The 22758-nt window shown below is 33.9% G+C and overlaps 2 protein-coding genes across 3 annotated transcripts in view; one reads left to right on the forward strand and one right to left on the reverse strand.

Annotated features, from left to right (window-relative positions):
- MCPH1 (microcephalin 1) overlaps positions 1 to 22758 on the forward strand; it is a 123478-nt gene that overhangs the window by 40824 nt on the left and 59896 nt on the right. Inside the window, exon 12 of the mRNA XM_041421011.1 lies at positions 2119 to 2196. Coding sequence (XP_041276945.1) covers positions 2119 to 2196 — 78 coding nt within the window. The remainder of the gene's footprint in view (positions 1 to 2118; positions 2197 to 22758) is intronic.
- ANGPT2 (angiopoietin 2) overlaps positions 2996 to 22758 on the reverse strand; it is a 45041-nt gene continuing 25278 nt past the window's right edge. For both annotated transcript variants that reach the window (XM_041421032.1, XM_041421023.1), the window contains 6 exons: positions 21271 to 21503; positions 18919 to 19046; positions 12635 to 12736; positions 11940 to 12106; positions 8626 to 8756; positions 2996 to 7192 (listed from right to left, as the gene is read on the reverse strand). In XM_041421032.1, the coding sequence (XP_041276966.1) occupies positions 7032 to 7192; positions 8626 to 8756; positions 11940 to 12106; positions 12635 to 12736; positions 18919 to 19046; positions 21271 to 21503 (922 nt within the window). In that variant the 3' untranslated portion in view covers positions 2996 to 7031. The remainder of the gene's footprint in view (positions 7193 to 8625; positions 8757 to 11939; positions 12107 to 12634; positions 12737 to 18918; positions 19047 to 21270; positions 21504 to 22758) is intronic.

The following is a 22758-nucleotide window of genomic DNA, read 5'->3' on the forward strand; positions in this document are numbered from 1 at the left end:
CAAAATTGGACACCTCTTTTCACAAGTCAAACATCACTTGTCACATCAAATAAGGCAACAGCTTTTGTAGAAGTTCTCATTTGAGGTTGTTGATTTCCCTGGAAGTCATCAGGCATAAGATACTTTGGACTGAAAACTGTAGAACTTATTTAGAAAATAATTTTGTTATGAAAACTGAATTTGCAATTTGATGCTTGTAGCAACGGATTTGGGGCAAAAGAACCCTTTACAGAAACTTATTTTCTTACAAGCAATTGGGCTATTTTATAAGGTTTACATTGCTAGTTTATGATCAAATTTGTTCAGCTTAGAATTTTCCATTAGTGAGCTGTAATATTGTAAAGGATAACTTTACCATGCTCCATATATTTAATACCAGTTTTTATCTACGGGGAATATTTCATAGACTCATTCACAAATTTTAAAAGGGAACATTTTATAATTTAAATTTAAACTAATAATATATGCATTTGTATGACAGAGTATTTCAGTCATTGTGTATCAAGCATGGAAATAATTTTAGACACTGATGAAATTCAGCTTGCTCTAAGATGAATAATGACAACTGTTTAATAGTGCATGGCGGTGCTAATGACTTAATCTATTTGAAATGGCTAGAGAGCTATTTAGGGAAGATATGAAAGAGGTTGAACTATCCTAAAACAGGGATTTGCTTTCTGATAAATTCCACATGTCCCATTTAGCAGGTATATGTCTCTTTCTTGTTCAGGTAGCTTCACTTGCTCTAAGAGCAACAGGATGTCTCACTGGTTGGTAACATTGCTTTTTTTGAACTTAAGGGGTACCAGATGGCAACTACAGAAGAAACTTTGTGAAGCTCAAGTACCTGTAAATGGGAAAAGTTGTTGAATTGAGTGACAGTGGACAAACTTAGCAAAGAAGATACCAGTGTTTTACCTCTGTGAGAAGCTTTATGGCTCACCACTTAGTAAACCAATGAAAAAAAAGAATCTCATCCATCAGAATGGTCTTCAGAATTTAGTCTGCCTACAAATTAGGAGTAGAATGTCCTTTAATATGACTCAAGGGCATAGGAACTTCCACTTTTTCCATTTTCCCATTAAGACAATGCTTTTACCAATTGAGGGATAGTATTTGAATACTCTCCCATGGAGCTTTTAATATTATAGTCTACCAATTGCAAGTTATGATAAATTGTTCTGAAGAATGTTTAGAAAATCAATCTGTAAAAAATATTGGGTGGAGTAGTTCGAGGAAAATTTTGCCAAAAAAAAAATTAAATATCAGAAATTAGAAATACAACCATTTTAAGTAGGTTTTTTCTGTTTGACATTTGGTGCTGGTCCTGATGGGAACAGAAGTCTGCAAGCGGCTCACAGTTTTAGGATTACTAGTCTCTAAAGATTATATTGGTCCAGTGTTTCAGAGCTCAGTTGCACACAAATGATTATGTGTTTGCTGGAGAGTCAGTGTTCTGCAGTCTTCTTTTCTGCTCTAGAGTATGACACTGACAAAAGAGGTTACTACAGAGCAAGAAATTGAGTTATTCTTCTTTGCAGAATGATTTATATATGTGATGTGGATTCTATGCAATAGCTGTGTAATCCTTGTAGTAGTAGGGGTCCAGTATTGTTTGACATCTTCATTTATGATCTGGATGATGGGGAAGAATGCACCCTCAGCAAGTTTGCAGATGTTAGAAAACTGTGAGGAGTGTTTGATATACCAGATGGGTGCTCCTGTTCAGATGGACTTTGACAAGCTGGAGAAATGAGCCAACAGAAACCTTGTGAAATTCAATGATCACTGAACTGAGAGAACAGAACAGAACACGATTTCCCTTTTCAAATATTTTGCTCTATGTATTGTGATTAGAAAATAGTTGACTTTTTGAATATTCTCACAATGTTTCAAAATGTAAAATAGCTGTGCATAGAAGTATGACTGATGTTTCAATGGTTTGTTTTAGTTGTAAAAATTGTATCTTTCTTAATTATTGATTTTTCAACAAAGATTTGGTTTGGGTAAATGAAATAGCAAACCAGCTATTGTAGCAGCACTGTCACTTCTAATTACACATTCAAAAAGTTTATTTTAGAAATTTTAAGATTCTACTTACCACTTATTTTATTTTAGGTTCTGTGGTCTTTGGAATTAGGCCATTGGATCTCAGAGGAACCATATGAGCTTTCATCCAGCTTCCCTGCAGCTCCTGTAAGTTTAATGGTCCTTTAAGCTTGTGAACCTTCTTTTGTTTATCTGGGAAATGATTTGCCCTCTAAATAGGTTTTGTGAATAAGGAAGCCTACTCGAAAAATATTTTTTTAAGCAGGTACTATAAGGAGTTATTTTCTTCTTCATCCAATACTATTTGAAGTGTGTGCAAATCTTTGGTACATGTGGAAAATTCAATATGTTGATTCAGCAATTAACACCTGAATAAACCAGCATCTTACTGAAGTATAAATGTACTTTAATTTTGTTTCTATTTGTACCTGTGTACAAACTGGAGAAGCATGTTTTTGCCAAATGGAAAGATTTACAGGTCAGGGACTCAGTTTTTTTTTTGCCCAGAAATTACTTGGGCAATGGAAATTACTGTGGTCTTCTATAACTGCTGAGTAGGAAAAAATGAAGCATTTTCCTGCCTCAAATAATCATTCTCAAGTACTGAATTGGGAACTAGTGCACAAGTAGTATGTGGGGGCATGATGTACCTGTGTAGACCTCAGTGCACTTCATGTGTTGTAAATGATTAAACAGGAATTTTATTTTGGTTTTAAAACAAGTAGAAGTGTAGCTGGTTACTAGTCAATCATTCTAATAATTTTCCCTCCACTAAATTAGTGTCTGACATTTATTTCTCAAAGTTTCATACTAGCTTTGAAGAAAGTACAGTTAATGGGGTATTAAATTTATTTTTACTGTAATTTTATTAGCTATTAAGAACTTCTATTTAGCATTCTTTCTAAATCTATAACTTAAGTAAATTTACATATCCAACATTAATATGTATTATTTATTATATATATTATTTATTTCATGAATGTGAAGTGTATGTTCTCAAAGTTTAGGGAAACTGTAGCAGTTATTCTCAAATAACCCTTAAAGAAATTAATTATCCATTATAATTTCATACTTTTCATAAAATGAGAAAGTAGATTGTTTTATATAGCAAATACAGTAAGAATGGCAAAACTTATTGTGAAAAAGAAATAAGAAGCATGTCCTGTTTTTTCCCCTTTTCTGTATTGCTATGAAAAAATCTACACTGAATTTCATATTAAGTTGCTTTGAGTTTTCTGTTTCTTTTCAGACTACCTTGATTAATAACAAAATATGCTATCAGTAACAATGTACATATCATTCATTAGAAGTGATTCTTCTTGGCGTTTTTTTGAGATTCCATTTAGAGGTTTTATTCCTGAAGCCGAAGTAAGGAGAATTGGAGGGATGGTGAGAATGTAAAATTAAGGAAGGTTAGGATTGTGCTAAGAACCTGAATCACTTCTTTTGCAATATGCTGTTCTTGCAGAGGAACAAAGTTGGAATCCAAGGCAATATTTCCACTACCATTCCTTATTTAGTCACTCTTAATTTCTTACTGTAACAGATACCTTAGTTTTTTGGATGATGCAAATATTATTTGAGTATGAATTTATTCATGTGTTTTCATTTGCTTTTTTTTTTCCTTGTTTCTTTCGTGCTTCCTACAAAGTACTTAGAGAAAATGGAAGTACATTCTAGTTTCACATACTGTTTATTTGATTACAGGAAGGAATTCAAAGTAGGGGTTACCTTGCTGTTATGTTTTACTTGTTTGTACTAAGTCCAAAGAAGTTTTTGCGGCCTTATGTTTCCTATTATTGCTTTCCTTCTTACATGTCCTCCTGTTGCTTCACTTTGGTGTTTGGTGCTCAAGCCATGCAATCTTCTTTAGGTGAAATGTCATTTAAAGACATATTGCCCCTAAAAAGTTACATTTGTGTTAACAAATTGATCCCTTTTCCCCCAAAATGAAGTTTCTTAAAACAATTGATCCATTCAATGTCTACATCAATATTTTTGATCACTTTGCCAGAACAGTCATCAGAAAGCCTCTAATTTTATAAACTTTTTTTCAACAAATCAAAACTAGCCATGCAATATTATTTTAGTCATACAGAGTTTTCTTACTAAAATAAAGAAAGTTAGTGTCAACCAGAAGTTAGCACTGGTTTTCTTTGCCGGGCTGAGCATTCAGATGCCATCATGGTTTTTAAGAACATTTTGGAGGATTTTTGTTTGTTTGTTTTGTTGGCTTTTTTTTCTCTTTCCTTTTGTTATTGGTGTGGATATGCTTACTATATTGGGAGTATTTTCTTTAGTTGTCTGATTAAATGTACCAACACAGGAAATGCAGTAATGTAGACTCGGCATTTCTATTAAATTTCATAGAATCATAAAGTATTTTAGATTAGCAGGGACCTCTGAAAATTGTCTAGTTCAACACTGTGATCCAAGGGACTTGTCCAATCCACCCTTCTGGTAATAAATGAATACGTGAAATGGAAAATTCACTTTCCCCAATTCCAAATTGTATTTAATGCCTGTTGTCCCTGTCTCTTGTCTCACAGCAGAGCACCTCCAAGAAGGGTCTGGCTTTGTCCTACCTATGCCCTCAATCAGGCACCATTAAGGTCTCCCCTTCCCTTTCTCTGCTCTAGGCTGAAAAACAACAACTCTTAAGGCTTTTCTTGGTATGCTGTGTGCTTGTTGGGATGTGTGGCCCCTCTACTAGTAATGACTCTTCTAGACTTCTCTCTAAGACATTTCTTGAAAATTCATTAAAGCAATTTTGGGAAGTATTTTTTCTTTAGTTTGGGATATGTATATTCTTACAAGTTTTCTATGAAAAATAATAAAATGCTAAACAGTAATTTCAAATACATAGAGATTATTTTATGGAACTGTTCAGACAGTGACTATTAATTTACATTCTTTAGGTTTATATAAAATCAGATCATGAAGTAATATTAGAAATATTTTTTGTCTCTGCTACTCTTAGTAATGATGACACACATTTTCAGTGAAGAAGAATGATGGTGGTGTGAGTGGTGGGGTACTCTGACAGCAGCTTTAATGATTGTCAGTATAAAATGGAGATATTTATTCAATCTTTCTCAAAACCATTTACTATTTTCAAGAGAGAAACATAGAATCATCAAGATTGGGAGAGACCTACAGGATCATCCAGTCCAACTGTCCACCCAGCACTTTCACTGTAACTGTAAACAGCATCACCCACCAGATCCAGATGCCTCTTGAACACCTCTAGGGACAGTGACTCCACAACCTCTCTGGGCAACTTGTTCCAATGCCTGACCACTGTAACACTGAAATTTTTTTTCTAATATCTAATCTGAATCTGCCCTGTCTCATGTTAAGGCAGTTTCTTCTGGGCCCATCGCTTCCAGCAGTGTAGAAGACAGATCAGACCCCACCTCACTACAACCTCCTTTCAGGTGATTGTAGGGAGTGATGAGGTCCCCCCTGAGCCTCCTCTTCTCCATCTAAACAACCCCAGATCCCTCAACCCTCCTCGTACAATATTTTTTCTCGACCCTTCTCAAGCCTTGTTGCCCTTACAACACCTTTTGTTAAGTTAAATTCTGGAAATATGTCTGGGGTTTTTGTTTTGTTTTGGGTTAAGTTCTTGCATTGTAACTAATTCAGTCATCTCTAAAATCAAAGTTTTACAAAAATATTAGACAGAGAATAAGCATGGGTATTAAAAACTAAATGCAATTTGGAGAAAAACTTCCACTAAATTATTGTGATGTATGAAGAAATATCTTCTGAATCTGATTTGCAATTTTAAAGTATACAGTAATAAAATGAAGGGGAAAAACAAAAAGGAAAGATCACCCAGCAGAGTAATTTATTCCCATTGTGGTGTACATTGAGGGCCTACCTACAGAGAATTTTTAGGGAGAAGTTCTAACCTTACTGAAAATAAAACCATAGTGTGACCTTAGATAATTTTCAGATTATTTTTCTTCCTGTTCTTAAAATGTAATAATTTGTATCTTAAGTCTTAAACATAAATTTAATTGTATCAAAGAACATGCATATGTTTTTCAGTTAGGTTATTTTTACAAAATATATAGTTATATTACATCACCAGGTGATACATGATTGTCACAGACAACCGGGCATCTGGTGTTAATGCCGTCGTCTCGGTTTACAAAATACTGGTCAGTTATTTTATGGGTAAATGACAAGGGAAGAAAAAAAGTGCAATCTTCATAAAAATGTATAGGAATACATGCTATACTGTAATGCATAGGGATTTTCTATAATTTAAAGACGGTGACTGAAACAGACTGAAAAAATTATGACTTTTGTAAATGGTATTTCCCAAGAATAAATGCAAACTACTTAAAGGATATTTGTCCTCTGTTAAACATAGTCATACAGGCTACTGGAAAAAATCCTCAAATAAGTGTGAAAAGTTGCTTAGGAGACTATGGGGGAAAAGAATGTATTCCCTAACTAAAGGATTGAGCTAATTACAGGAAAGTATTTTTTTATGTACATATAGGGCACACACGGCACAGAAATATAAATAGTTCTAGATCTAGCTAGAACTAAGCTAGAACTAGCTAAGTGTTTTATATTAATGTTTAAACTTCAGTGGTGAGGCGAAATGCATATTCCTAAAACTATTTTAGGGTTTTTTTCACAGTTCCAGTTATTTACTAACACATACATAACATAAATGATCAGTAAAACAGAGTCCTTAAGTTGTCTGACGGTTTCTTGGATGTTCTTTTTATTGAGTCATTTGGCCAAATCACTGTTATATCAGGTCGATGCTTTAGACATTGCGTCTGGTTGAATAATATGAGCTTTAGCTGATCAAGGCGATTGCAATTCAGGAACTGTACTGAACTGACCCCTTCAGAACACTAGTGCATGTTTCTGGGCTTGAAAAAATGAGACAAGTTGCATGGTAAAATAAGTCTTTGAAGACTATACAATACATAATTCACATAATGGCAAAGCATTTAGAAATCTGCTGGTCGAATCATCATAGTTGTAGCTTTGAGAGAGTATCCCGAGCCCTTCCAGTAGTACCACTTGATCCCGTTAAACTTGTTGTTGTTCTGTCGTAATGGATAATACATTCCATTGAGGTTAGAAGGACCACATGCGTCAAACCACCATCCTGCAAGACAGAAGACAAACATCAGCAGAAGTAATTCTCAAAATAGTATTTAAGATCATTTTGTTGTCTGGAAATGAGAAAGGAATCAAAACCCAGTTTTTTGTTCTTATGATTTGGAAGTGTCGATGTAAAATACATGCCCCAAACTCAGGAAAGAAATGTATTTGTGTATCAACTCCATATTCTTGAATCTTACACAGTACATTGTATTTGAAAATTGAGAAGGGAAAGCTTTCAATCAATTTACTATCCACATCAAACATTTCTGACAGTCTGAGGGCAGAACACAACTTGAACTATAATGATACTGAGTTGCCTTTGGTTTTATCTACTCTTTGGTAAACTCCTGTTTTTCACAGATTTAAACTCCTTTCTTAATTCTTTCTAGAGGAATTATTCAGTTCTCTGGGCTGTTCAGTTCAAAACCTCCTGAAACTTTGTAAGAAGGAAAAAGAGAAAAAAAACCAGCCCAAATGTGCTAGGTATCCATATAGTCCTGACTTCTTAGTGGGTCTTAAGAAAAAATTATTTTTATTAATAAAATAATATTTTTATATTTCTGTTATGGTGGCGATAGTGTGTGTGTTCTGTTTTGCAGGGCAGTATTCCAACTATCCTTTTGGATAAACTGAAGCTGTCTTTTTTTCTTGGAGCTTGTTCTATAGGAAAATGAACAATTGCTTAAGAGATAACAGGAAGAGAAGCCAAATTTACAAAGCACTTGTTTACATTTCAGAATGTGGAATTCTAGATGAACAAATTATATGGAATTACTTGTGTAGTTGAAGATAAAAATACCACCTAGAACTCAAATATAACTAGTAAACAATCATTAGAAAAATGTATATATATCTGTGGTGTGTCTTTACCACTTCATAACTATATTGAAATAAGGAATTAAGTTCTTATACCCTTCTGTGGCACTTGCAGCACACAGCAGCTCTTGGGGGTTTTCTTCTTGGGTAGTTAGGTAAAAGGCTTATGCCTAAAGAATCAGGAGCCATTTCACTGACAGATGAATCTCTGAAAGTGTTTTTTGTTTTTTTGGGTTTTTTTTTGTTTTTTTGTTTTTTTGGTTTTTTGGGTTTTTTTTGTTTTTTTTTTTGCAGAGAGTTGTATTTTAATCTTTGAATGTACCTCATTCCTTGGAAGAGGAATCTGCTATGTCTCTGATTAGTTCCACAATTAGAGACTTTCTTGTACCCCAACTTCAGGGAATTATTTTCCCTCCAGTTTTCACTTCTCTTGTTTTATTTTAACTAACTCTTGTCAAATGGTAAACACTTAATCTAGAGTCACCATACTAGTATTTCTACCTGTGAGTTTTGAACTTTTTTAATAATCAAAATTTACTGAGTCAAAATTATTTATCTCGTAGACAATTTCAGTGCCAATAAAAATAGGAAGACTGAGAAACATAAAAACATTCGTACCTCCTGTTAGCATTTGTGAACATTTGCAAATACATTTGTCATTGTCTGCATCCTTTGTGCTAAAATCATTTCCTGGTTGGCTTATACTACTTATTTTGCCCGCTGTCCCAGTAAGTCCTTTAAGGTAAATCCTGTAGAAGTGAAAAATGGAAAAACAATTATTACGTGGAAGTTGATGGAAGATGTCTGCAAAAAAATGATGGAATAATTTGCAATAAATATCCTGTTCAAATAGTTTAATTCTCTTCTGGCCAATGTACTGCTGTAAGCTGTTTTTCAGTACAATGTTTTCATTTGAACAGAAATGGTCAGCACAATTTCTAATGAACATGTGTTCGTTCATGTCATATTAGAAGAAAAAGAGAGCAAGTTGGCAGTAACTTCTAGGATTTTTCATGCAGATCATGTATTTGTTAATACTGAAAGTGCATTGTTGTACTTCAATGCAACAGTACATGCAATTATTTTTACTACATTCAGAAGTTTAAACCAAACCTTTTTTGATTCCTATTTTACTGTTAGCACTGTTGTTGTACGAACAATTACATTAACAACAATTATAACAATTACATGTACTAACAATTACAGCAATTTAGCATTACAACCACACATATATGAGGTGACAGCCTTATTAGGGGTATTAATTCTGAGTTAGTAAATGATATTTTAGAAGTTTCTCAGTATTTCCCTTTCCATTGTCCTAGTTACTTATCCTTTTCACATCATTCATAAATTTTAGTGTTAGCTCATCACAAGTATTCCAGGTTGCTTCAATTCCCTGGCAAGGTAAGCGTTTGGTGAGGTTGCTGCTGTAGGCATCTTCTTGTATGGGTGCCAATGCAGTCTCAGTGGGGAGAGACACAGGGCACTGAACTGGGCAGGGCAGTTACACAGCTATTCCTGTGTTACCTTGAATTGGAAGGACTTGAACCCTCTGCTCCCACAGTATGTTTTTGGTGATTGCATTTCTGTATCAAATAGCTCATGCTTCTCAGAGGTATTCTATTTGTTTAAAGAGATCTGATAGTCTGAGGAGAATTAACTTGCTCCCCCAATCAGTCTTTGTCTTGCATATAATTCTCTGCTTATTATCTTGTCTTTGGTAGTTAAACAGATTATTTTAACCCATTTTATAGTCCCTATTTTAAAATATAATTAATTAATTTTATTCATTTAGGTTTCAAAAGATCAGTTCATTACAGATTTTCTTTAAAATATCTTTTAAAAAATTACTGGTATTTCTTAAGATGAGTTCAAAATTATGTAAGCCAATTTCTAGCATAAATTATATTAAAGGTTACAAGTATAAGGCATGAGCCTAGGCTGGGTCTTCAAATATCATCTGAAGTCTAATATAGGCATAGTATTATTTATTTGTGGTTAACAATAAATTGTTAAACGTACAGTTTAGCATAACAGAGGATGAGAGGCAATGGATGGAAATTGAAAGTGAGATGTTCTGACTGCATATCAGAAAAGCTTTCTACCATGAGGAAAGACAAGTAGGTTGTAACCTTGGGAGGTTATCAAGACCCAGATGAAAGACTCTGAGCAACCTGGTTTGGCTTCATAGCTTTGAGATCAGGAAGTTTGATTTAAACAAAGTCCATTCTGATCTCAGTTTAATATGAAGAAATTTCAGTTTTATGGCCCAACTCATAATCTTTTCAGCATTCAGAATGTATTCATCTTTTCAATGTAATGAATCACAGAATCAAAGAATCGTTTGAGTTGGAAAGGACCTTAAAGATTATCTAGCTCCAACCCCTTTGCCGTGGGCAGGGACACCTTCCACTAGATCAGGTTGCTCAAAGCCCCATTCAGCCTGGCCTTGAACACTGGGATGGGGCATGGAAGATGTTCTAAACTGAATACTTTCTTTGGATTTTTTTCTTTTTTTCGTAATGTTAAATATATTCTTTAAACCACTCAATTTTATGATTAATTCCTTGATTTGATTGCATAGTGTGATAAAATTGCTTTTACCATGTTAATTTTCAGTAATTACCTTTTAATACTGTAAATGGACAAGGGTAATCACCCATTTTGCAAAAGTTTCCTTTCTAAGTATTTTAAAGCATTACTTTAAAAAAAAAAAAATCTCTGCTGTAGATTCTGACTGTTTCCAGATGAAAAAATATTTACTTTGGAGTTAAGACAACTAAATACTACCAAGGCATTAAGATCTAACATTTTGTGGGGGGTAGATGCTGCTAGTTTTGAATTGCTTTGTTTGCATATAAGACCTGAATTGAAACAACAGCATCAGGTCTCTCAGGTGTGTCAGGGTGACTTTATTTACAACAAATAGTTGCTAGGGATCTTGGAGAAAATCATCTAAATGTAGACCATTTTTCTGTCCAGTCACCCAAGCTCCATGAATCTCCAAGATTCTTACAAAGAAACATTTCATGGACCATGTAGTAGGAAAGCATCTGTTATACTGTGAAGCGTTTAGTCTCTTCTATAATAAATCAAACAATTTATTGTATTTACATGTATTGCAGAGAGCCTGGTGAATGAACTATGAAATGCCCATATATTTCAGCTGTGGCTGGTACTGTTTTAAAATGTGTAATACTATGATACTATTTAAAGTATATAAAACTATAGTAATATTTATATAAAATATTTATTTTAAAATTGTATTATTTCTTTTTTTAACCAAGAATTTAGAAGAAATTGTGAACCTTTACATTTTACAGGATTAGAGCGTAAATAATAGGTAAAATAAAATTTGGTCCTTAAATTGACAAGTTGGTGATCGGTGAAATGCACATTTGCTCAATTTTTACAGGTAAGAGAGTTATTGAGAATCTTAGCCAGTGGCTCATGGAAGGATAAGGCCACCTCACCTCAGTGTGCTCTCTATGACAACAGAACAGTTCCTAGAAGCCACTGACATAAGGAAAATCCTTGCAGAATAATTCATCTTAGTCATCTACCTTCCAGAAATGTATTTATTGCAGAGAATCAGGATTTGATAGCAACTGCAGACAGGTTCCTATTTTCCTAAAGACTGTGTACTGCCACCCACTATATTGGCACATGTATCCTATCTTATTCCACACTATCTCATCATCTTTGTGTTTTGGGTATTATACCCACACAAGATGCGCTAGTAAAATACACATTTTCTTCTCTGGAAAAAGAAATTATTTTTTTAGGCAAGAGATGAAAAATGGAGAAAACATTACTTTCTGAGTGTGCTGGACAAGAGTCATGATTTGTATGAAATAAGGCCATGCATCTAGACAGTTTAGAAAGATTACTATCAGAACATTTTTTTAATTAGATCTGATTTTTCTGCTTACCTGTATTTTTGTTCTTCACTTGCTAGAGAGAAATGGTCATATAATGAATATGCCTCATTTCCTTCCCAGTCTTTCAGTTGTATTTTAAGAACATAACGCTTCTGATTAGTCAGTTGAGAAACAAACTCATTTCCCAGCCAGTACTCCCCAGCAGGATCACCAAATCCCTGTAATGCAAGTTGTATATATAAATAGTTTTGTTTGGGTGGATTTTTTCCTTTGAGTTTAAACAGATCAATTTATCAGTTTTTAAGTTTAATAGTTTTCAGCCTGTCAACTAAGAATTTTACTGTGTTCACAGGGGTTATTGATCTGTAATGTTTCAAAAAGTTGATTTCAGCAAGGACAAGCTCAGGAATCTGAAACAGTGAATCAATATTATTTATTAGAATTGGAGCAGTTCCTACTGTTGCCACTAGAAACACAAATATAAACAACTCAGAAAATGTAGACATACGATGGAACAGTTGATTAAAAAAAAAGTAAGGTTTCTCTTTAAAAACAAACATCACACTTGCAAGTCTGCTTAGGCAAACAACTTACACTATTCTGACATTTTCAAAATGAACATCTGAGGACAAAGATAACTTTTTAAAGTTGCTTACATTCTAAGGATGGTATTAATATAAATTTAGCATATTAGGTTTCAAATAATAATAACAGCTGATATTAAGGCTTCAGAGAATATTGTTTACCATCTTGTACTCCTTCCACGTCCGGTGGAAGTCCACACTGCCATCTTCTCGTTTCTGAATAACTGTCCAACCTCCTCCACCAGTTTCCATGTCACAGTAGGCCTACCAAAGTAAGCATGTAACAGCCTAAGTGCATGCAGTCACAGCAAAACAAAACCAGAAATCATGTAATTTGCATCATTCTATATAGTGGCAAGTCATGTGCAAAATATGAGTTAACCTAAAAAAGCAAGTTTTCACAGCTTTCATACATATCCATTGTGGTGGTCCATAAATAAATGATTCCTTAATATATATCACACTTAACAGAATACCTTAACAAATGACACCTTTCACTTCTCCATCTTTTTTGTGAGAGATCCATTCAAATTTCCCATGACTTGTCAGAGCATAGATACTGTTAAGTTCAGGCAATGAACAAACTGAAATATATTTTTATTATCACAGTCATTGTTCAGTGCCTTTGCAAATGGTCTGACCCCAAATTTAAGTGTATTATCTGAAAGTTGTATCTTAAAGCCATGTTATTATACAGATTGCAATGAACATATGTGCTTGAACAAAAAAAGTAACAACTATAAGATGTTCCCAAATATTATTAAATCACCTTTGAATTTACCAATTTATTGCTAAAAATTTGAGAAGACTGACATGTAATAAGCAGTTCACTGAACTCAGTTTTCGAATACTCCATAAGTACATCCTTGGCACAGTAAAATTCAAGTTTGTAGGTGACTTGTTCAATCAGTCTCCCAGATTAAATCACTTCAGCACCAGAGGTGAAAGGTATTACTGAAAGTGCCAATATACTGTGGAGATGCTGATGGGAAAAAAGTCTTTTGAAAATTAATTGGAATTTTGGAGTGTTGTTTGGGAGAAGTAGGGGATAAATTAACAATAACATTTTGTGAATATGAGAATATCTAGTACAATTTTTCCTGAGAAAGGATTTAAAATTGTTGCATCTAATTTTGCTTTTCCAACACTAACAAAACTTATAACTAGATGTGGGAAGTCAGTGGAGCTCAGGTGGTGTAAGACAGTACAAAGAAAGTCTTCAGTATCAAAGAGATACTGAAGTATCTCTTTAAATTGCATGTTAGTACTAATACTGTCTTTAAGAAATATATTTAATTTATTGTACAAGAATTCCTGTTTGGAGAATTCTCAGTTAATGTTTTCTCATTTGGAAGTTTAATTTTTTTAAACCACTTTCTGCCAAGACACTGAAGTTCAGAGCCTTCTTCAGAATCACTTCACATCTCTGAAAATTTTTGAATTCTGAGTATTGAACTACATTAACTTCTAATCTGTATTCTAGATCTTTCATCCAATAAGTGAAGTTGTGTCTTCCCGTTTATAGTAGTACAGGCAAGACCTGACTTCTTACACTTCAACAGGATATTTCATCTGTAATTAAATAAATATTTTTTAAAGAAACTAGGCAAGTATTTCATTATTAATTTGGCTGTTTCCTTCATTGTTTAACAGTTCTCTAAGTAGTCTTACTTCTTGCCTAACTGCTGCTTGTCACAATATGCCTATAATTGCCCCAAATCATGACTGGGTGGTGCTAAAGCTGTAATGTCTTTTTCATCCTCTTCTATAGGAGACTTATCAGTCTTATCAGTGCTGGCAGTTAGCAGATTTGAGTTCTTTGAACTGTTAGACATCCTGGAAATGTATTGAAAAAGTATGACTGCAGTGCAGCCAGTTTCCTTCTGTGCTGTGGTAGTGTTATGTGTGTCATTTTGGGAAGTAAAGTGTGGTCCTTACCAGCTTTTTAATATAATTCACTCTTTTAGGGTATGTGTATTGTACGTATGTTATAAACCCCATCTATATATTTATATAAATAAGAGTATTTACAGTTCAAGCAGTGTCATCTATACTGTTGAAAGGCATCAGACCTTTGAAAGGAAAAGAAATCCTTACAGCTGAAATATCAAATATATTAGTGTTTCAACAGGCTGTTGCAATTGGAAATCCAAAGCAGATACTGTACTTTAAGCTTGCAGTCAACTGTGTTCAACATCAGAAAATCACAAGACATTCAGTTGGAGATTTTTAGGGAAGATAAAATAAATAAGGAAAAACGTTGGATAAGGGATTACCTTTTAAAGTGCGTATTGTGAATGGAATTTAATTGAAACCTCAATTTGTACTGATGTATGCAATTCCTTACACCTCAAAGTCTGTTTTTTGTTTGGCTTTACTAACATCGGTATTTAATGACTGATAAAAATGTGATGATAGTGTATAAATTAATTTAGTTAAAATAAAAATTCCCTTCAAAGGAAAGGCTGAAGAAAAGGTATTGTAAGACAAGATAAATCTGTTTTAGAAAGCTAACTCATGATGTATAATGTGAAAATTAATTTCCACAGAGGGCTATGAAAAGGGATACTAGGAATGGACTAAAGCAGATGCAAATACTTTTTTTAAGCATCAATGCAAGTTAAAAAAGAAAAAAATCAATGCAAGATTTAACAATGATCAAATATCACTGGTTGTAGATAAAGTTGTTGACTCTGAAGCTTCACCCCTCTTAAAAGAACAGTATAAGCAGCCAGATGGACAATAGAACTGTTTCACCCTTCTCTGAAATATGTAGTTTTTAACTAGGTACAGTGGGAGGCCATGTATTAATTTATTTGAGTTGGGGGGTCAGTCTGATATTGCTATTGTAGTTGTTAATTGATGTTTTTGAATGTTATGTGCAATTTCCTTTATGCCTGTTGTCTAAACTTCAGTTTAGTTGGAATTAATACTTTGAAAAAATCAATGCTTTTGAATAGCACATTATTTTGTTCTAATGAGATTAAAATATGAATGGGGAATTACTATGAATGTTTATCATAAAATATTCCTGTTACAGGTAGTATCCATTTTTTAAGTGAGTGGTGAGACAACTAGCTTTAATAGACACTTTAGGTTCTTTGAGGTAAATGCTGGAGTACTGCAAGTAAGTTCCCAAAGGAAAAAGCAACTCACTAGGGACTGAAAAACTTAATGAGAAATTGAAGAGATGACCGTAAAAACCTCATGTACATTTTTCTTACCAGTAACAATTTTTAGAAGTTTACATAAATTTGGGAGTATAATTTTTCCACACCAAAAAAATTTCATGTCGATCAACTCTAAGTCTTTCTCTTAACACCATTACTAGAAGAGAACTTTTGTGACCTTTCAACCTATTCTAGGTCTTATATTCAAAAGAAAGATATGCAACATTTCATAAAACTAGTAAAAATAGATACCAAGATTAGGCAGGCAACAGGAGTCTTCAAACAGATGCCAAAAAGAATAAAGAGATTAGACTCTCAAGTTACAACAAATTGGAACAGGGAGTATTTGATGTATCTTGTGAAGTCCTTCAGTACTTACACTTCTAGCAGCTGTAGCACTGTAAGAGGGTATTTGGGGTGTAAGTGTTTTCAGAGCTACTTTGTGAATGGTAAGGCTCAGGCTGGGTTATCAGGATGAAGAACCACTGCAGTTTTTAGAGCAAAGGAAGTGCAGTCACCACATCTTTGCAGTGACCCTTTGCATCACTTTTGGCTGTTGTCTGAACACTTTGGAGTCATTATGTCCAATTATTTTTCTATTCTGCTATCTCCATCTCCAGGTTATGTGACTAGATAAGTACTACAGTCTAATTGGTTTATGAGGTTGCTGTAAGCATAAAACCATTACTTTTCATAGTTTTGCCTCTGCCATTTTTCCTCGTGTCAGCAGTCTTTTGCTGTTTTCCTCAGTGTTTTTAAAAGGAATTAGCTTTTGTCCTGTTGCGGAACAGGAAAGTTTGAAAATATTAATGGAATTAAATAATTGTTTTCCTCTCAGTAGTCATATGCAATTCCTTAGTTCTGGATTATGATGGGAGACAAATTAGTAATGTGGGATCAGTTACAGATTACACAGAAGTTGTTTATAAGCCTGTTGGGAGGTCAGAAGGTGTTACAAGAGGAAAAGACAAAAACATAAACAGCAGTGCAGCACTTTTGGCAAATAAAAAAAGGTCACTCTGTTTCCTGGTCTGAGTAGCTATCCACATCATAAACAGTTGAAAATGGTGTAACATGTTGATTGTCCCTAACCTTCACTTCCCTTGACAACTCCTCTTATGTGTTTACATTTGTATAAAAAATCAGCATCAGGTTAAAACTTTTTAGTCTCTTATTTTCAATGCGGTAAGTAAAACCCCTACCTGTCTTTTTCTATCAGAAATGGACAGAATAAGACTTTAATTCTTTAATATTATTAAATTACTGATTTAATACTAAGTGAAATTATTACATTTTAACTACTTTTTTTTTAACATAGTAAGCTATCAAAATAGATATTTGCATTAAGCATTTAAAGCCTCCATTTTCAAATGTAAAGCATTTAATATTTTATAGTCTAGGAAATTTGTACTTTTAAAAATGCAAAATGTTAAAGTTTATGACAAATTTTTATTCTGTAATATGTCATGCACTTGTGTTTGCTTTTAGAAAATATGCATGCTCTGTATACTATATTTGACAGTAAAATTAAAACCAAAGATAAAAGCTTGAGACAAGTCACAGTAAGAGATCCAAGGAATGTTATTCCAGAGCTGTCTAACAAAGACTGCTGCATTCCATTACTTTGGAGATGCAGTAGCTTTCATCTCCATTAGCTTTTAAAATTGTGATTGTAGATATCTATGCTATTTAAATGCCATTCAGCTTCATGTACAATAAAACATTTCATTGTATCTTATATAACTCATTTTCTTCTGAAATTGATGTATTTAGATTAGATTATTCCAAAGGAAAACCGGCTGCTTTTTTTTTTTCCCAGAGAAGCAGAGTGCAAATAATTTCTCTAGATTATATCTATTAAAAAATTACAGGTTTTTATCTATTGTATTTTATAGATCTTACCCAAACAAATTGCTTATTTCCTTTAGTTGACAGCTTTGTAAGTGTAAAGATCACAGTCTGGCATGGGCTAAATGAAGTTCTGGCACTTCAAAGTCTAGTCACCAGTGAACTTAATTTCTAAACTTTTCTTGGGAAAAAAAATGCTTTCTCTGTCAGAGCTTTGCCCATTCCTTTTCCACATTGCAACTCTTTTTCCACTGCTTTTTTGCATTTTCTATTGATTTTTCTAATGCAATAAAGTAGAGCCTTAGGAATTTAAAAAAATATTTCCATTTTTGTGTAAAGGAAATATCTACAGTAGAAATTAGAAAATAAAAACATAATAAAATTATTTTGTGTTTGTCTAAGAAATATATTAAGCATTTTTTTATATTCATATGTCCCTTAGCCTCCTCAGTCTGCTGTGCCTTTATCATGGGAGCCTCACTACTCCGAATGCTTGCTCCAGGTTTTTGGTTCTTTATCCTCCCAATCCACCTGGGACTTTTCTCCCTTTCAGATTCTATTGATTGTTTCAACTAAACTATACTCTCTGAAGCTTTATCATTTTACTTACTTCAGCAGATGGAGCATCTCTGTCAGGCTCCAATAATGTATCATCCAATGAGTGCCATTTTTAGTTCAAGGTCTTTTCTACAGAGGTATGGCATACTGCTTTAACTTAAACTGACGTTGAAGTTCATTTCAGTTAAACACATAGGGGAAAAAATATCCACAGAGGAATTTAAACTGATCTAGTGAAACCCCTGCAAACTCACCTTTTAAATGAATCAGTAGTAGTATTTTCCAGGGCAGTATTTCCCAGAAAATCCTCTCTGTTAGACAGTGTCTAATTGTTATTCTAATTGTTACACAAAAGTCCTTAAAACTCTGTGATACAAAGAACTGAAGTCCATACATGAGTCCAGTACTACTAGATTGCTTTCATGAGTATAAATCCATGTGTAATCTTCCATGCCCCTGACTTTACCTCCTTTTGCTTCCTGAAGACCCTTAGGCATATGAAGGAACTAAGAACTTAAAGGAGACAGGAGTCTGCTGATCATGCAGAGCAACTCTGTTGGTTTACAGATTTTATAAAGAAATTACACTACCTTATTGATTTAATTACATTAATTATGTGGAGAAAAGAACGAAATTCTGGCATGATGAAGCACACAACAAAATGTTATTCATTTCAACTGAGCCAAGATTTCACCTGAAGGATTTTTTTCTTCCTGTGAGATACTCAGATCTAGAAGTGATTAAAAGCTTGTAAAAAAACTTGGTAAGTAGTAAACTTCACTATTAACTAGCCTTTAAAATAACATATTTGCCAGATCAAATAACCTTTAACATGCAGTACAGCTAGGTAGCTCTTTATAGTCATCCTACCTTCTTCTCTTGTGCAGTGTTTGAAACTGTTAAAGTGTAGATCCCACTTGTTGTCAGTCCAGATTTGAAAGCTTCAGCACAGTCTTTGAAACTGATTTGCTCCTCTTTGGCTATGAATTTGCTCTTAGCTATTAAAAATACAATAGAAATTGAAGGCATTAAAAGGAGATTAATAAAAGTTACAAAGAATCAATTTATGGTGTAATTGGCTTAAAGCAGTTCCAAAAAATGTCTGGTCCTGAAAGAAATGACAGATCAAGGCACTTATTGTGTGTGATGTTACTTTGTATTTTTTAAAAACATTATTCTGATAGGGCTCTGGTTGTTTCATAGGTTGAAAAGTGCCAACACTCATGCTGAATGAGAAAACTCAGGATATTGCATCTCATTCAGTTGAACAGTTTCTGCCCTGGCTGGACTCCTACATCCATTACAACCTAGTATGCATTAACTACTATTATATGCATACCTAAGTAGCAAATGATTAGGTTAATAATGACTTTTGGCCAGTACTCTTATATTGTGAAATTAGTTATGAAACCCTTTATAATGCAACAGACTTAAGAGGTTTTAAGCTTTTTTTTTGCCCCTGTGCTGAGCAGGAACAACTTTGTATGTACCAAGCTGAAGCTTGGTAGGTCAGCCCAACTCACTGAGGATATATACCTTCTGTAATTCATTTGTGTAAAAAATACATTTTCCTATATCTAAGCCTTCTTATTCAACAGAACAATCTAATGTTCATCTTTTTGTTCAGTTCTTTATTAACTATGGAGGTTGGAATTTCCTGGCATTTCGCCTGCTGACTGATATTTCATATTTGACCCTTCTGGGGTTGGTTCTGTGTATTTTTCCTTTTAATTTAATCTAACAATCACAGTCAGTTACTACAAAGGTTTAGGTGCCATATAAATACGTGCTTGTATTACAGCTGCTTATTATGTTCTTTTTAGCATGCTTATTCATTATTTACCTGCTTAAGTGCTTTGCCTTAAATAGAAAAATAACACATTCAGTGTTTTAATTGCTTTTCCACACTCTATTGTTTGCATACTGTCTTAGAAGCTTTCCCTGCTAATTTTGTCTTTTTGGCAAACACTCATTATTTTTTCCACTCTGGGTTTAATGGTGCTGTAGCCAACATGACTTTGACTTGTTTACTTATTTGTGCACTAGCATAGCAGATAACATCAGCAGGAACATGTACAGCCTTGGTATTTAAGGGAATAGCGTCAGTTATGAAGACAAAAAAACTTGGAATTTATTTTGTTTAGAAAAACCTATAACCTATGTTATGATAATAACATATAGGACAATACTAAAAGTGAGGAGTTCCAAACACCCTTCTCCTTTTCTGTGATCCACCTTACAGTAATGTATCATAGCCCACGTATACTGTCTTTTAAATTCTAATGACAACTTCTAACATTTTTTCCCAGTATTTAATTTTAAATCTTTTCTTTAGGGGTTCTGTATGCTTCTGTATTTTCCCCCCTGAGAACTTTACAGGCAACTGTGCCAGATTCTACAGTCTTTTAGAACAGCTTCTTAATCTTTCCAAGTTCCATATCAGAAATGAAATTCAAGGCAGGGAATGTTTAAATCCTGTGTAGCCATAACTTTTAGTTTATAGTTTGTGTGGGTTTTTTATGGTGCATGTGAATCTGCATAAATCTGAAAACTATGCTTGGTGACTATGATCTGTTGCAGGGTTGTCAGGCATTGAGGGGTGAGATTATTGCCTATAAGGTTTGCAAGGCTGAGGGATTTTTAGAATGAACAAGGATACCTTGGTGAAGAACTTGAGGGAGAACCTGCTGTCCAGGCCTGGTGCTTTCTGGTTTTGGGGGCTAAAAAATATGCCTGTGCTTATTCCTTTGCCTTGGGTAGCCACTATAATTTGTCCTTTCTTTGATAAACTCCATGTTCTAAAGCAATGAGAGGTGGCAGAAACAATCTCTGTGAGCCAGGAAGAAAAGTTGCAGACCTACAATATGCAGTCTCACCTAGATATATGGTCAAGCAAGTGTATTCTGCCACACATGTGAATGCCATGTGAGATGAATAATACTTGGCATCTCTGTATTTTGTTGAGCCACTGGAGAATTGGTTAAGAAGATTAAGAAACCAGAGAAGATAAACAAAATGTTGAAAAGAAATCACATAAATGTGGTTGTTTCTCCCACCCCCTAAAAAGTAGATTAATTAACTCACATGCAAAATATAAGGCAAAAAATACAGACTTGTTGAGAAGCAGAAGTGTGTCAGAGCTAGTTGTAAGACTACAGGTACCAGTGTACACACATTAGGAAATAGCACTGAAATGATATAAGCATGTCTGCTTTAACTTACAGTTTGGTGTTGATATCATAGTAAGCAAGCTATGAACCGTCTCCATCAGATCATGTTGCTGTTTTTGCAGAACTGAGTTGTTTACTGTAGCTGTAACCAACTGTTTTTCTAGTTCTTCTATAATAGAATTCTGTCTGGTTACTAGGACTTGAAGCTGATCTTTTTCATCTTTTATTGACTTCAGCTGAAGCATGTGCTTGTCTTCCATCTCAAGAACTCTTTTTTCTAAAAAGCTAAATAAAAGATTACAATTAGGCCCTCCAGAAACAATTTTGAGCTGATGTCAAGAGAATCAAGCATGTTGTATAAGTTTCTTTCTTCATAAACACTCAACTTCATTCTCTAGTGCTATGCAAGCAGTAGACAACTAAATGAAAGTTTAGTTTAATACATAAACTTTAATTTAATATGTAAGTGCACTAATAAACAACATTATCTACTACAGTGTATATTGCAGACTTTAAAAGTGTAATCGTTGGGTGTTTGATAATTCAACATTATTAAAGGAAAGATAAAGTGACTGAGTTGTCATGGGTTTACCCTGTTAAAAGATGAAACATTTAAAGATGTAACTATTTACATTTCAAATATCTTAGAATAAAATACATACTTAACATAAATGTTATGGCATTGAGACAGAGAAACATGCAAATAGTTAGTTGAAGATGGGTTACCCTTCTCCAGTTTTAGAGCTGATATTATTAGGTAACTGGCTGGGAACATTATTTCACTGCTAATTGTTCTGATATAGACTCTGAGAAATATTTCTTTTAACATTCTTTAAATCTTTATAATTTTCATCTTTATAATTCTTATAAATTTTCTTTTAACATAAGCTGATGTTAAAAGATGCATAGCTGGAAGAGAGAAGTTCACCTAAAATCCATTGCTGTTACTGAAAAAAAAATATCCTGAACCTTATATCTAATTATGTTTCAAGCAGATTAGTTCAATGCAGATTGTATTTTGTTAGGTGAGAAACAATGTTTTTGTGTTTTACGTGGATGTTACAAGGCTAGTCTAAAGTCTGATGAGTTCAACACCAAAAAACATGGCCTTTTAAAAATCAGTATTTCCTTTGCTTTCCATTTGATAAGGATGCTTGTTTTTTTTAAGTTGGTAGATAAAAACTTTACAGAACATATATAAATGTAGTAGAGTAGTGAACAAAAATGTCACAACATGTCTCCTGGGTTTCTTAAGCTAATTCTTTCAAAGGAAGAGCACTTCGCACATATGGTTCTCATTGAAAAACATTGCTTTGAAGGAGAAAACTTACTGTTATTGCTGCTTTTAGATTCCTCTGTAAACTATTTATTGCCAAAAGTAAAGTAAGACCGTGGTGATATGGAAACAGCTAGCTGAAAAAAGGTATGAGCCTTTGGACCACAGCCGAGTACAGAAGAGGATAGGAGTAGTAGTTGGATATTGGTCAATTTCAAAACATGGATTCTTGACATACGTTGAATATGATTAGTGCTTTATTTT

Source organism: Onychostruthus taczanowskii, unplaced genomic scaffold (genome assembly GCF_017590055.1).
Source record: "Onychostruthus taczanowskii isolate IOZ18803 unplaced genomic scaffold, ASM1759005v1 scaffold11, whole genome shotgun sequence".
NCBI classification, from domain to species: Eukaryota; Metazoa; Chordata; class Aves; order Passeriformes; family Passeridae; genus Onychostruthus; species Onychostruthus taczanowskii.